At 33.2% G+C, this 12,928-nt stretch overlaps 1 protein-coding gene and 1 long non-coding RNA gene across 4 annotated transcripts in view; one reads left to right on the plus strand and one right to left on the minus strand.

Annotated features, from left to right (window-relative positions):
- Window positions 1-12,928, minus strand: part of dachs (unconventional myosin-IXb-like dachs) — a 323,656-nt gene that overhangs the window by 218,089 nt on the left and 92,639 nt on the right. For all 3 annotated transcript variants that reach the window (XM_074112324.1, XM_074112328.1, XM_074112325.1), the window contains one exon: window positions 12,187-12,369. In XM_074112324.1, the coding sequence (XP_073968425.1) occupies window positions 12,187-12,325 (139 nt within the window). In that variant the 5' untranslated portion in view covers window positions 12,326-12,369. The remainder of the gene's footprint in view (window positions 1-12,186; window positions 12,370-12,928) is intronic.
- On the plus strand, window positions 5,443-8,667 carry LOC141446004 (uncharacterized). The gene is made up of 3 exons (XR_012453440.1): window positions 5,443-5,787; window positions 6,784-6,889; window positions 8,221-8,667. It is a non-coding gene; the product is annotated as an uncharacterized lncRNA (long non-coding RNA).

The following is a 12,928-nucleotide window of genomic DNA, read 5'->3' on the forward strand; positions in this document are numbered from 1 at the left end:
AGACGCTAATAGGTACTCTGTGTTGCAGATAATTGGATTATATTATGAAGACCCCGCCACAAATAAATGAAAAAGATAGGTGAGCTAGAAGCTAAGTGTTTGAATTTAATATAAAACAATTTCGAATCAATTGTTCATGATAAAAACCAAGCATTTTTAAGTTTTATTTTACGTATCCTATTCATCATCATCATCATCCAACGGCGCTACAACTCATTGCTGAGTCTTGGCCTCCTCAACCAGTTTCCGCCAGTCAGCCCTGCTCTTTGCTGCCGCCCTCCAGTTGGGGATATTCAATAGCGACTTAGCATCACCTGCAACACCGTCCGCCCAGCGCAGCTTCGGCCTCCCAACTCTCCTAACTCCATAGAGGTGCTCATTCATCACCTTCTTTGGGATGTCCTCGTCCCTCATTCTAATCACATGCCCAGCCCACTGAAGTCTAGCCAACTTCATGAATTTACCCACATCTATATCTTTATACATTACATACAGCTCCTGATTCGTCCGAGGCCTCCATTCCTGTCCCATGCGTACTGGGCCGAAAATTCGCCGCAGTATTTTCCTTTCAAAGACTAGGTGGCCTCTTTCATCTGTTTTAGATGTGGTCCAGGTTTCAGAGCTGTATGCCAAGACTGGGCCGGATCAAGGTCTTGTACAATCGCAGCTTCGTCTGCCTTGATATCAGGTGACTTCCCAGATGCTTCCGAAGCCCAAAGTAGCATCTATTAGCCGCTACAATCCTTCGCCTTATTTCGGCTGACACGTCATTATCTTCGTTTACCAGGGAGCCCAGGTAAACGAACTCGTTCACATTTTCGAATTTGTAGCAGCCAATTGTCACCTGACTCGTGGTTGGTGTACTCCGACCTGTTACCATGTACTTGGTATTCTTTTCATTGAGGACGAGTCCCATCCTTCTAGCTGGGCCTTCCAAAGCTAGAAACGGCTCTGAATGACCTTCCTATTATGTCAATGTCGTCGGCATAGGCAAGCAGTTGAACAGATTTGTTAAATTTGGTGCCATCTGTTTGAATGCACGATTCTCTAACCACCTTTTCCAGGGCCAGGTTAAACAGGAGGCATGCTAAGGCTCCCTATTCATACTTCTTAGAAACAACAAATAAAGGAAACTACTAATTACACTAATATTGCTATAAATTTTAAATAATTGTAATAGTTGTAGAATTAATATTGATCTGTTGTTCTAAACGTAACAAGTTGTAAAATAAATAAATAAATAAAAATACCCTGATGCGAGCTTGGTTTTTATTATAAACATAATTAAATTTGATAAAAACAAACTAAAAACGTACAAAATAAAAATGTAATTATTTTTATTTACTTTTACAAAGTTTAAAAATATGAGATTCCAATAATGGTTTATTTGTTTGACAATGTTTGTACATAAAAGAATGTTTGTCCATTTGTACAGAAAAAATTCCTCTTTTTCCTCTGTGCCCACCTAAAAACTGTGATCATTTGCCTTCTATCAGCAATAAATGGTAGGGAGGAATCCGTTAACTGTACAACTTCATGAGCCACCTTATGTACACTCCTCTATGTACATAAATACTGTCCTCACACAGAAAGTAGAAAGAAAGAGATCCTTTTATAATTTTAACTGGCTATGTCTTGAAAAGATTTAAATATTATATCCACCTTTAAAAATAAGCTGAATTCAAGCTTGTAACAAAAAACAAAAAACTTCTTTATTAAATAAATAAAACATTAAAAATGTGCAAAGTGTGTACAACTAAAAAATAAAAGAAATCTAATTAAAAAAATAAATACTACTTTTCAGAATAGTAAAAACTGAGGGTTGCTTTTTTTTTAAACAAAAACTAACAATAAGGAGCCGTTGGTGTTTATACAAACTAACAAAAGAGAAGAATATAAAAAAAGAAATTAACAGCAAAAGTTATTTCTACAAAATAAACTCCAGCACTCTCTGTTAGTGTTTACGGGAACTAGAATATTCTTTCCATCTGTTACTGCCTTCTGTTGGCAACTATACAAACTACTTTAACCAACACTATTTTGTATTTCTCAAGTCCAAACTAGCATTTCTCATCAATTTGGGTGATGACCCAAAATTGAGGGTAGTTAAATTTTTAATGAGTAGTTAAGCGCCAAAGAGAAAACAAATTGGTCAGTGAATTATTGTACATAAATCGTACATTTCAAGGCAAAAAAAAAAAAATTATTTTTACCATTTTTAGAATAATGTAAAAAGCTAGTTCTTTTACTGGGACGTTTGTAGCTTAAAATAATCTCATATCGATAAAATGAAGAGAAAATTGGTAGAATCACTTTATAATTAGCACATTCTACTTTGTATACATTGTCTTCAATGATAATTCAGCCAATTTGAACTGTAACTTTAGAATGAATAGGGTAAATATTTCATCAGTACGACCTTGCGCAGTAGAGAACGCTCTATTTGAATTTGATAGTGCGATATTTTTGGAACTATAAACGTGTAACCATCACATAACCGCAAGTATCAGGTAAAATAAATGACGTTCAGTCTGCTGAGAGCTCTACTTGGGCACCAATAACCATTTTTACATTTCTCTCTTCCAGGAACATACTGATGTTGAGCTGAACTATTTCAGTTTTTTTATTCGCTCTTTAATCGCTCCTTCAGGATCTTCCACTCGAGGGGCGGGCAAGTGCCGGGGGCCCCTAGAAGCGATGTGGTACCCGACTATTGCCCGGGTAAGCCGGGTGCTGACGTTGGCCCTGCTGTAAATACATTCCACCTCTGGCTTAAATACTGATAGACTCAAGCAGAAATCCTAATATTTCCTGACAAAGTAGACGAGAATTCCTAATTTTTCCATTACTTTTCCAATCGTATCTCAAAATTCAGGCTACCCCATATGTACATTCCACCTCTGGCTTAATTATTGATAGACTCAAGCAGAAATTCTAATATTTCCTGACAAAGTAGAAGAGAATTCCTAATTTTTCCATTACTTTTCCAATCGTATCTCAAAATTCAGGCTACCCTGTATGTACATTCCACCTCTGGCTTAAATACTGATAGACTCAAGCAGAAATCCTAATATTTCCTGACAAAGTAGACGAGAATTCCTAATTTTTCCATTACTTTTCCAATCGTATCTCAAAATTCAGGCAACCCCATATGTACATTCCACCTCTGGCTTAAATACTGATAGACTCAAGCAGAAATCTCAATCATTCAAAACAAACTAGTCGAGAATTCCAAATTTTTTCTATTACTTTTCCAATCGTATCTCAAAATTCAGGCAACCCCATATGTACATTCCACCTCTGGCTTAAATACTGATAGACTCAAGCAGAAATCCTAATATTTCCTGACAAAGTAGACGAGAATTCCTAATTTTTCCATTACTTTTCCAATCGTATCTCAAAATTCAGGCCAGCCCATATGTACATTCCACCTCTGGCTTAATTATTGATAGACTCAAGCAGAAATCCTAATATTTCCTGACAAAGTAGAAGAGAATTCCTAATTTTTCCATTACTTTTCCAATCGTATCTCAAAATCCAGGCTACCCTGTATGTACATTCCACCTCTGGCTTAATTATTGATAGACTCAAGCAGAAATCTCAATCATTCGTGTCAAACTATACGAGAATTCCTAATTTTTCCATTACTTTTCCAATCGTATCTCAGAATTCAGGCTACCCCATATGTACATTCCACCTCTGGCTTAATTATTGATAGACTCAAGCAGAAATCCTAATATTTCCTGACAAAGTAGAAGAGAATTCCTAATTTTTCCATTACTTTTCCAATCGTATCTCAAAATTCAGGCTACCCTGTATGTACATTCCACCTCTGGCTTAATTATTGATAGACTCAAGCAGAAATCTCAATCATTCAAGACAAACTAGTCGAGAATTCCAAATTTTTCCATTAATTCTGCACACATAGCTTGTAATTAAAGGCGACCCTGTCTGTACAATCCACCTTTGTCTTAGTTATTAATATAGTGAAGCAGAAATCAAATAAGTTTGCTCAAAACTAGACAAGAATTACTCATTATTTCAATTATTTTGTCATGATGATTCGAAATTGATGGGTGAATTGGATTGTAAAAACAGGGTACCCCGAATTTGAAGTTCCTATAGCAAGAGGAAAGGAAAAATAAGGAATTCTCTTCTAGTTTGACTGGAAAGATAGAGATTTTTACTTTCTTGTATCGTATAACTAACTATTGTACACACAGGGTAGCCTGAATTTTGAGTAAAGATTGGTATAAATTAATGGAAAAATAATGAATTCTCGTTTAGTTTGACTGGAAAGATTAATATTTCTGCTTCAGTGTATCAGAAATTAAGCAAGAAGTGCAATGTATACACAGGGTAGCCGAATTTCAAATTACGCCTGAAAATAAATGAAATATAAGAAACATAAGAAATACTCCTCTAGTTTAGAACGATAGAAGAAAGAGAAAGATTACGACAGAATGAAGAAAGAAATCTCAATCTTGGCAGCAAAACTAGCAGAGAATTTCTTACTTTTCTATTAATTTGGCAATGGTAATTTCAACTACGGGCTACCCCGTCTCAACAATACTCTTTTGATTTAGATATTAATACAATGGAGAAGATAACTCAGAATTTACTGTCAAACTAGACGGGAATCCCTTATTTTTCCATTAATTTTGCAATCATAACTTCAAATTCGGTCCTCTCTGTGTGTATAATCAAACTTTGGCTTAGTTATAATTCATTGAAGTGAAAATCAAATACTAATGTTCAAAACTAGTCAAGAAATACTTATTTTTCCAATTAGTTTGCAATGGTAATTTGATATTCAGGCGTTAGTAGGAATGTACAAACAGGGTACTTCGAATTCGAATCTGCCATTGCAAAATTAATGGAAAAATAAAGAATTCTCGTCTAGTTTGATGTTAAAGATTGTGATTTCCCCTTCATACTTTTAATAACTAAGACAAAGGTAAATTGTATGCACAGAATAGGCTAAATTTGGAATAACCATTGCATAATTAATGGTAAGATGAATAATTCTCCTCTAATTTTGTATGAGATTTGGATTAAACTAACCTCAATTCTTTACTTAGAACTTACTTAAACCAAATTTAAAGCAAACAATCACGTAGTAAAAGTTAATAAATTTAGGAACGAAGAGAAGAAGCAAAAAAGCAAAACAAAAATGAAAGTAAAATCAACAGATCATAAATTTTTATTTTCTTAAAAGTTTTTAAAAATAATGGGAATTCTTTAAGGGATTTTTTTTCTTCTTTTGGTCCACTTAACCTCAATTTTATTGCGCGTCATTAATATTTAAATAACGGCAAATATTTGCAAATAATAATTAAGTCATTATCGATGAACTTTCTATAGCATTTAAGGTCAAATTCTTTATGGTATTTTTGTTTAGTCTTTTGATCTTCTATATTTGTACAGCTAACAGATGTTTTTTTATTTTTTTATCTATAGTTAATGTTAGAGAGAAGGGAAATAAATAAAACAATGAAAATGAATTGGTCATCATTTTTTTTAATTGTGTTATAAACGTTGTTTATCTATTAAATACATCTGTTTCTAAATTTAATTTCTTTTTAATTACCGGATGTATCATCAATTGCCGTCTTTTACTCTATCTTCACATTTCTAGTTTCCTCTTGAACCATTGAAGATAATCAGCTGATTTTAGATAAATCTCGTTTCGGTACTCTTTTTTGTAAAATCGATAAGTGCTTTTTGTATTCGTAATGGTGAAGTTTCCTACGTTTTTCCACGAGAACAGTACGACTTACTTATCAGGTGTTTTATAATTATCATTTTCCAATATTCTTTTAACTCATATTTTCCTGTAAGAAGAAAGGATCTAGAAAGCAAGAGATTTTTCGAAGTTTAAGGAAGGTTATTGGTTATTTCTTACATTTCTTTCTGATGAAAATTGTCACGAATTTTCCGTCTTCGATAAAAAGCAGACTTTGCAAATTTATTTATTTAAACTTCTTTTTATTTAAGCATATTATGTTGACATTCTTCAAGTTCTTTTGGAATCAACATCTACAAAGCTTTAGTAGCAAAGTATAATTTATTACATGGGGTGGCACAAAGCTCAAAATTAAGGACCCAAGGTCCCTCAGAGTCCTTGTAGCCACCTTAAAGAAATTCAACGACTTAAACCATGCCAAGATCTGGACTTGAACCATACAAATCTTTAGATCTTCCATGGTAAATCAGTCACAACCAAAATTTCCAGAACCAATCTACTCATCCGTGTAACATTATTAGGTAATCATCAGTAACAAGTCCAGACAAACCCATCGTTAACTAGTCCTGCCTAGTTCACTGTAAAAACAACTTTTCATCTTTGTACCTGAAGGAAGTTCTGCACAAGGGTTTGTGATAACATCACCCTACAAATGACCGCATTCCCATATCGGATACATTGCCAAAAACCAGTATGCTTGATCCTGAATCTTGCTTTCATTTCCATATTCTTCAGTTTCACAAACCTCAGCAAGGTTTCCATTGTAATTCCAACAATCATAAATGTATCAGAAACTTTTGACAAGGAATAAAATCAGTAGTTTTATTCAGATATTTAAAGCCAAACTACTTTTGTTTTTACTTTAAGTTCTAATAAATTATTTTATGCTTGTCCAGATCATTTTTACCAAAGCGACACATAGTTCTTAATCTTTTCTCATCAAATACATACCAGCATCTACTCGTATGAAGAAGTTCTGTAACTGTAATAACTATCCAAAGCATTTATATTGATTAATCTTTGTATTTTGCCAAAAGTGGTTGTGAACAAACTACGCTGGTACTACGATGCAAGTTTACGATCAAGTATGTTTCTTGTGAGCGCTTAATATGGCAGAAGCAATGGAACGCCTTGTATGGTCAGGTACATTGACATTCTTATCTGTATTAAAGTCTAGTTGAGAGTACTTAGCGTTTATCGTTTGTCTACTACAAGACAATTCTGAAGTGTTCATTTACGTTAAGAAGAGTTTTATATAATTATTTAGTACCTTTTGGGTTTTGAATTGCTCCAAGTGATAAGATAACTAGAACAACCTGGTTTGATAAGGTCCCTCGAGTTTCTCCTACTTCGTAAAGTTTTTGATCCTTTTTTTAAAGACTTATTTTTTGAGTTTGTTGTCCATAAGTATTTCACAGATGAAAGAGACAATGACAAATCGAAATTAACACTTAATTAGATAGCTTAATTCCCCTTATCTACCTCTCAAACATTTTATTTTGGAGGTTTTTGATATAGTGGGATATTATTGTACTTTTTTGATCTACAACTTGCTACAAATTATGACGATAAAATTTCAATTTACAGAGAATTAGATGAAAATTTTGTTATTTCTTTTAAAATTTTGAAGTAAAGAAGATTTAATTTAAGCAGAAATATGCTTGCTTAGAGCACAGATCGAAACTGTAATGTCTTGAAAGCCACAATGTTAGACGCCATTGCGAATGGGGCACGCAATTTTTAATTTTGTCTCCAGCTTGAATTTTTTATACTTCAGGTCAACAATACAGAGAAATTATAATAATTTTTAAAGTTAACTATTAAGAGAGGTCAACATCTGTGGTAATTGGCATCCATAGATTTTTTTGCAGTGAACTGCCGGCCTCCAGAAAATGTATTTACGAAACATTGTCGTGCAACATCACCGAACAGTGAGGTGTAAGAAGCTTCTAGGAAGAGAAAAATCTAAGAGTCGGCAGCTAGATTTAAGCGTGGTAATTCGGTACACTAATCACTAAGGTCAAAAATCCCTAGATTCTTTTGAATTTCAACACCTACAAACCTTGTGTAATCTGTACAGTTGGGATGATCCTATGCAGAATTGATTAATTCATTTTTAAATTAATTTCGAATTATACAATTATCTGTTATTTATTAAAAGAAATTTAAGAAAAAATACATTAAAAAAAAAACAAATGATACTTCTTTTTTAAATGTTACAACTATTAATGTCTGCGATTGTTGATTATATTTCTGGACTACAGCAATGAAGTAGTAAAGTGTTTACCTACAAGATAACGCTAGTTGTACGCTATACCTGCTCATTGCATTAACTTTAATATGAAGTAACAAATATGGCACTTTACAACTTTCTTATAATTACATCAACAGTTTTAAATGTTTTAAGCTGTTAATTTTAAAAGTCATTTACAGTTGATTACAGCCTTTTCATAGTAATTGAAATTTTTACACAGAGTTCATCAAAGGTCAAGAAATAAATGACCATTCCATAGATGATGTTAACAAAAATTATTGATTAAAATACCTGTCACATGCAACCGAATAAATGAACACATTAAAAAGAACACTTGATTACATACATTGGTGTTTTTTTTCTTTTATTTTGCAAAGCAACGGTAATAAAACTAAAATTTGTATCTTTAAAAGATCACTTAATAGAAAATTGTAACAACATTCTTGTACCAAAGGCAGAAAATTTAAGTTACAGTTATCATGGGGCATCTCAATATTTTATCCAAAGGCTTATTTCGCGCTAGAGTAAAATATATTCATATAATGCTAGATCAGTTTTGTCCAAGCAAGATGTAAATTATTTAATTTGATAGGGACATTGCAGTAATTTAGACCAACTCTGAAAAAGTTCAACTCAACTTTTTTAAGTCCAACTCATTTGTGGTCTTATTTTTTTTTTTTCGCCGGCGCATCGACGTCTATGGCCATTAGCGCCCACCACACATTATCTCTTTTCTCATACAAAGGCCACTAGAGCTGGGATGGTACCTATTGCCCTATCGGGCTGCCACACACATATCTTGCCCAGCAAGGCAAGGTGGAGCCTAGGCTATCGGATGCAGACCGCGCTCCCCTCTTACATCATCGATCTGGTCGACGAGGGGGAATGCGGTTTCGCCGATGGTACCATCCCTTAATTCATAAGCTCACATTTTGTCAAAAACCAAAATCAATTAAAGTATTGTATTTGGGTTTAGCTTCAACTAAACACATATATAATCACGATGACTTCAAGTATATAGTCTATCGTAAGGAGGCTATTTCCGTAGAGTCTAACTCGAGTGTGCAGTACCTGGTCTTATTCTAGATCTAATTATATTGTGAGGATAGAAGTAGGTATTAGAAAGTAAAAATTATTTGCCAGGACAGTATTTGCTATTTAATTTGAACATTAGGGATACCGGGGTGAAAGATTATCTAAGTTACGTTACTTAAGCTTGGCCAGTGGTTGGAATAGACAGCCAACCGGCGTTAGTGATTTAATCTTCAAAATATTTTATGTATTTGTCCGTAGCTGATGATAGTTGGGAAAATCTGAACTACGAAACGTTAAAATATAGAACTATTGCCCTATGTACAGACTAAGGAAGAATACTTAAATTTTGAAGAGAATTTGAATTTTAAATTATTATAGAAATTAGGTTAATCAGCCAGTTGATTGCTGTAAACTTATGCAAAAAAGGGAATCTTTTTGAACTTCAGATAATAACCAATTTTGCCTGATTGGTAATTAAAAAGAGGCTGATGATCTACCTTTTTCGCTGTGAAACAATGGCAATCATGTGTTGAAACAGTATCACTGTAACTGATATTTTAAACGTAGTAATAGTAAACAAACTACATTATTAAAACTGTCCGGTAGGACAGTTGTATAAGGGTTGACCATCAAAAACTGCACGAAAAAGTGTAACGTTGAAAAACACCCAACTTTGACAATTTTTTTCTCTTTTTCTATAAAAGATAAAATTCCCAAATTTTCTTTAAATCTAACTCCAAACCATCCTTTATAACTGTAATTTTTTTGCAACCACCCAGATCTAATAGGTTTCGAGAAAAAAGTTGCTGAAAATGAGCAAAAACGGCTTTTTCAAAAATTGTTGTTGTTCTTGTTCTTGTTGTTCTTCTTCTTCTTCTTGTTGTTGTTACCTTTTTTGTAAACAACGTAGCGCCTAAACGCGCAAACCGATTTTCATGAATGAGGTGTCGTTCGATTCGGAATTTTATGTAGATGTGCCTTTTGGGGGTCTCGGCCCTGTACATCGAATGGGAGAGGAGTTAGCCCCCTTTATGTAAGGCCCCCTCCAAAATTATTATTACTAATTACTCTGTAAATCTTGGCCCGATTTTGATAAAATTTGGTAGGATGATAGGGTTAGGGCTCCCCTACCTAACAATAAAGCGACGATCTGCTCTTACACTTGTTAAGGGGAAGTATAGCAATCGTTTCAAATTATCGACACGTGAACCGATTTTCATGAATGAAGTGTCATTCGAATCGAAATTTTGTACAGATTTGTACTTTAAAAGTCTCGACGCTATGCCTCATAAGGAGGGGAGTTCGCCCCACCCAAATAAGGCCCTTTCTAAAACTATTATTACCAATATTTCTACAAAGCTTAGTCCGATTTTGATAAAATTTAGCACGAAGAAGTGATTAAAGCTCCTCTATGTGGCTGTGAAGTGCTATCATGCTCTTACACCTACTAAGAGGAAGTACTGCAATCGTTAAAATTATCAATGAGTGAACCGATTTACATCAATGAATTGTCGTTCGATTCAAAATCTTTGCCTTTTAGGGAGAAGTACTGTAATCGCAGTTTATTTTTCTTGCTCCTCTTAAAAGGAAGTACTGAAATCGCAGTTTAATTTTGCTATTTACGTACAAATACCTTCCTATTTTATTCAAAACGCTTTCTCAAAAAAATGGTTATTGAGGATGGTTTGGGGACCGCAACTATAATCATTCTTTAAAAAGATCTCTCCAGTGGTAGTTACGGTTCCGATTTAACACCTTATCAGGTTATAATGATAGAATAGCTTATTCCAAATTTTAAAAAATCTGTAAAGCAGACGTAACTTTGCAAATAGACAAAAAGGAAAATCTATCCAAAAGGTACAAAAATCTCCTTAACAAAAACTTACAGTTTTAAAAGTTAAGTATAAGGGTTGATTAAACGCCAAAAGGTACACAAATCAGCAGTTCCCAACATTTCATTAATACTTCATTGATATAATTTAAGTAATTTTACTGCATTAACTTTTCCTTCACATTTTTTAGAATTTATTAGATGTCACAGACCCTTATGCTGGCCAGTTCATTCATAATATTTTTTTATTATAATTATGATAAAATGAGTGATGAATTATTCTGAGTAGTCACATATACATGCATGTTAAAGTAGAAAAAAACAAAGTTAGAGTCGGCCACTTTTTAAATTTCAATCACGGAGGATTCAAAACAATATTTCAGTCTTAAATTCGTCTTACCGAAATATTCGTGAGCACAAATAACATACATTTAATAACAAGTAGATTATTCAACAATATTTACTCATTTCTCAATTGTAATTTAATTTAGTCCCCCTAATTTTACTTATGGTAAAATACTGGAATAATTAGCTGTCCTAAAAATATGCATATCTTTATTTTCTTTATTTTATATTACATATATATAACATTGTGGGAAGAACACCTAGATTGAGAATGTAATTGAAGAAAACTATATTATTTGCGATAAAGCCAGATTATTTATTACTTATTATTACAAACGTTTGACTACAACATAAAATAACAATTACTTTAATCAAAGAATGAACTTAAACCAATGATTTTTATTTAAAAATAAAAATAAATGCATAAAATCATTGATGTAAAAAAAGTTTATGAATTTTTTAGCCTCTTATTTTTTTTATATTTTTTATAACGTTTTCTTTTTCACCTGTGATTAATAGTTTGATTATTATAGATAAATAGATATTACAGTCAATCTAAGTTAAATGGTGTGCTACTTGAGTAAATATTTTGTAGACGAAAATGGCCAGCATAAGGGTCTGTGACATCTAATAAATTCTAAAAAATGTGAAGGAAAAGTTAATGCAGTAAAATTACTTAAATTATATCAATGAAGTATTAATGAAATGTTGGGAACTGCTGATTTGTGTACCTTTTGGCGTTTAATCAACCCTTATACTTAACTTTTAAAACTGTAAGTTTTTGTTATTTAAATGGTTTTGTTCAATTATGAAAAAGAATCTTTTGAGATGAGAAAACAAAAAGGTTAGAGCAGATAGTTTACCATAGTTACTGCAGTTATTAAGAAAAAATATAAATTTGTTAACTCTTAACTATTTGTATCCTAAACTTCTTTGTATATTAAGTTTTTGCAAATATATAAATTGATTACTTACATGCTGGTCGAACGGTAGAGGCATTCCTATATGTACACAATAATCTTGGGTCAATCCTGAATGTTTTGAGTAATGAACAAAGCTCCAGGAATGATTCTGGAGGACTGGTGTCCTCATAGGTCTGATCAGGTAGGAGCATCCAGCGTTTACCCGGACCAGTTCAGGCATCCCAACTGCATATGTCTGGGAAATTACGAGGAAAATCAATGCCATTTTTTTTTAGGGAAAATAGTAAAATGTTTTGAAATTATCATATTTAAATGTTCAGAAAAAAAAACAAAAACAATGTGAAACTCAAAACGAATTAGTAATCACTACTTAAATCAAAACTTTTTACTGAAGGTCAGTTGGCTTCAATATTGGTAAAGTTATAGCTACAAGTAAACGGTACTTACGAGAGGTATCCCCCTAGAAAATGAGTTTTCTAATAATACTTTTTAAATAGAATGATGGCCTTACGTTCCTTTAGCGTATACCTAAACTTAGAAAGAACAACACTGGAGCCAACTTCGAAGAAATGGCTAAAATAATGCAATTGTACAGTGGTGAACCTTATAAAAATGAAAGGATCAGTACAAATAGATCAACAAGAGATTTTCAAAAAAGACTTTTTTGGTTCCAGAGCCAACTGGATCAAGGATTCATCCTGGAGTAAGGGCTAGGATGTTCCCAGGAAATCTCAGCTCTCCTATAGACAAAGTCTTGCGAACTAGTTTAATAGAGAATTCTCGCAAGACGTATA

Source organism: Rhodnius prolixus, unplaced genomic scaffold (genome assembly GCF_049639745.1).
Source record: "Rhodnius prolixus isolate KJV_2025 unplaced genomic scaffold, Rpr scaffold_1, whole genome shotgun sequence".
In the NCBI taxonomy this organism is placed as follows: Eukaryota; Metazoa; Arthropoda; class Insecta; order Hemiptera; family Reduviidae; genus Rhodnius; species Rhodnius prolixus.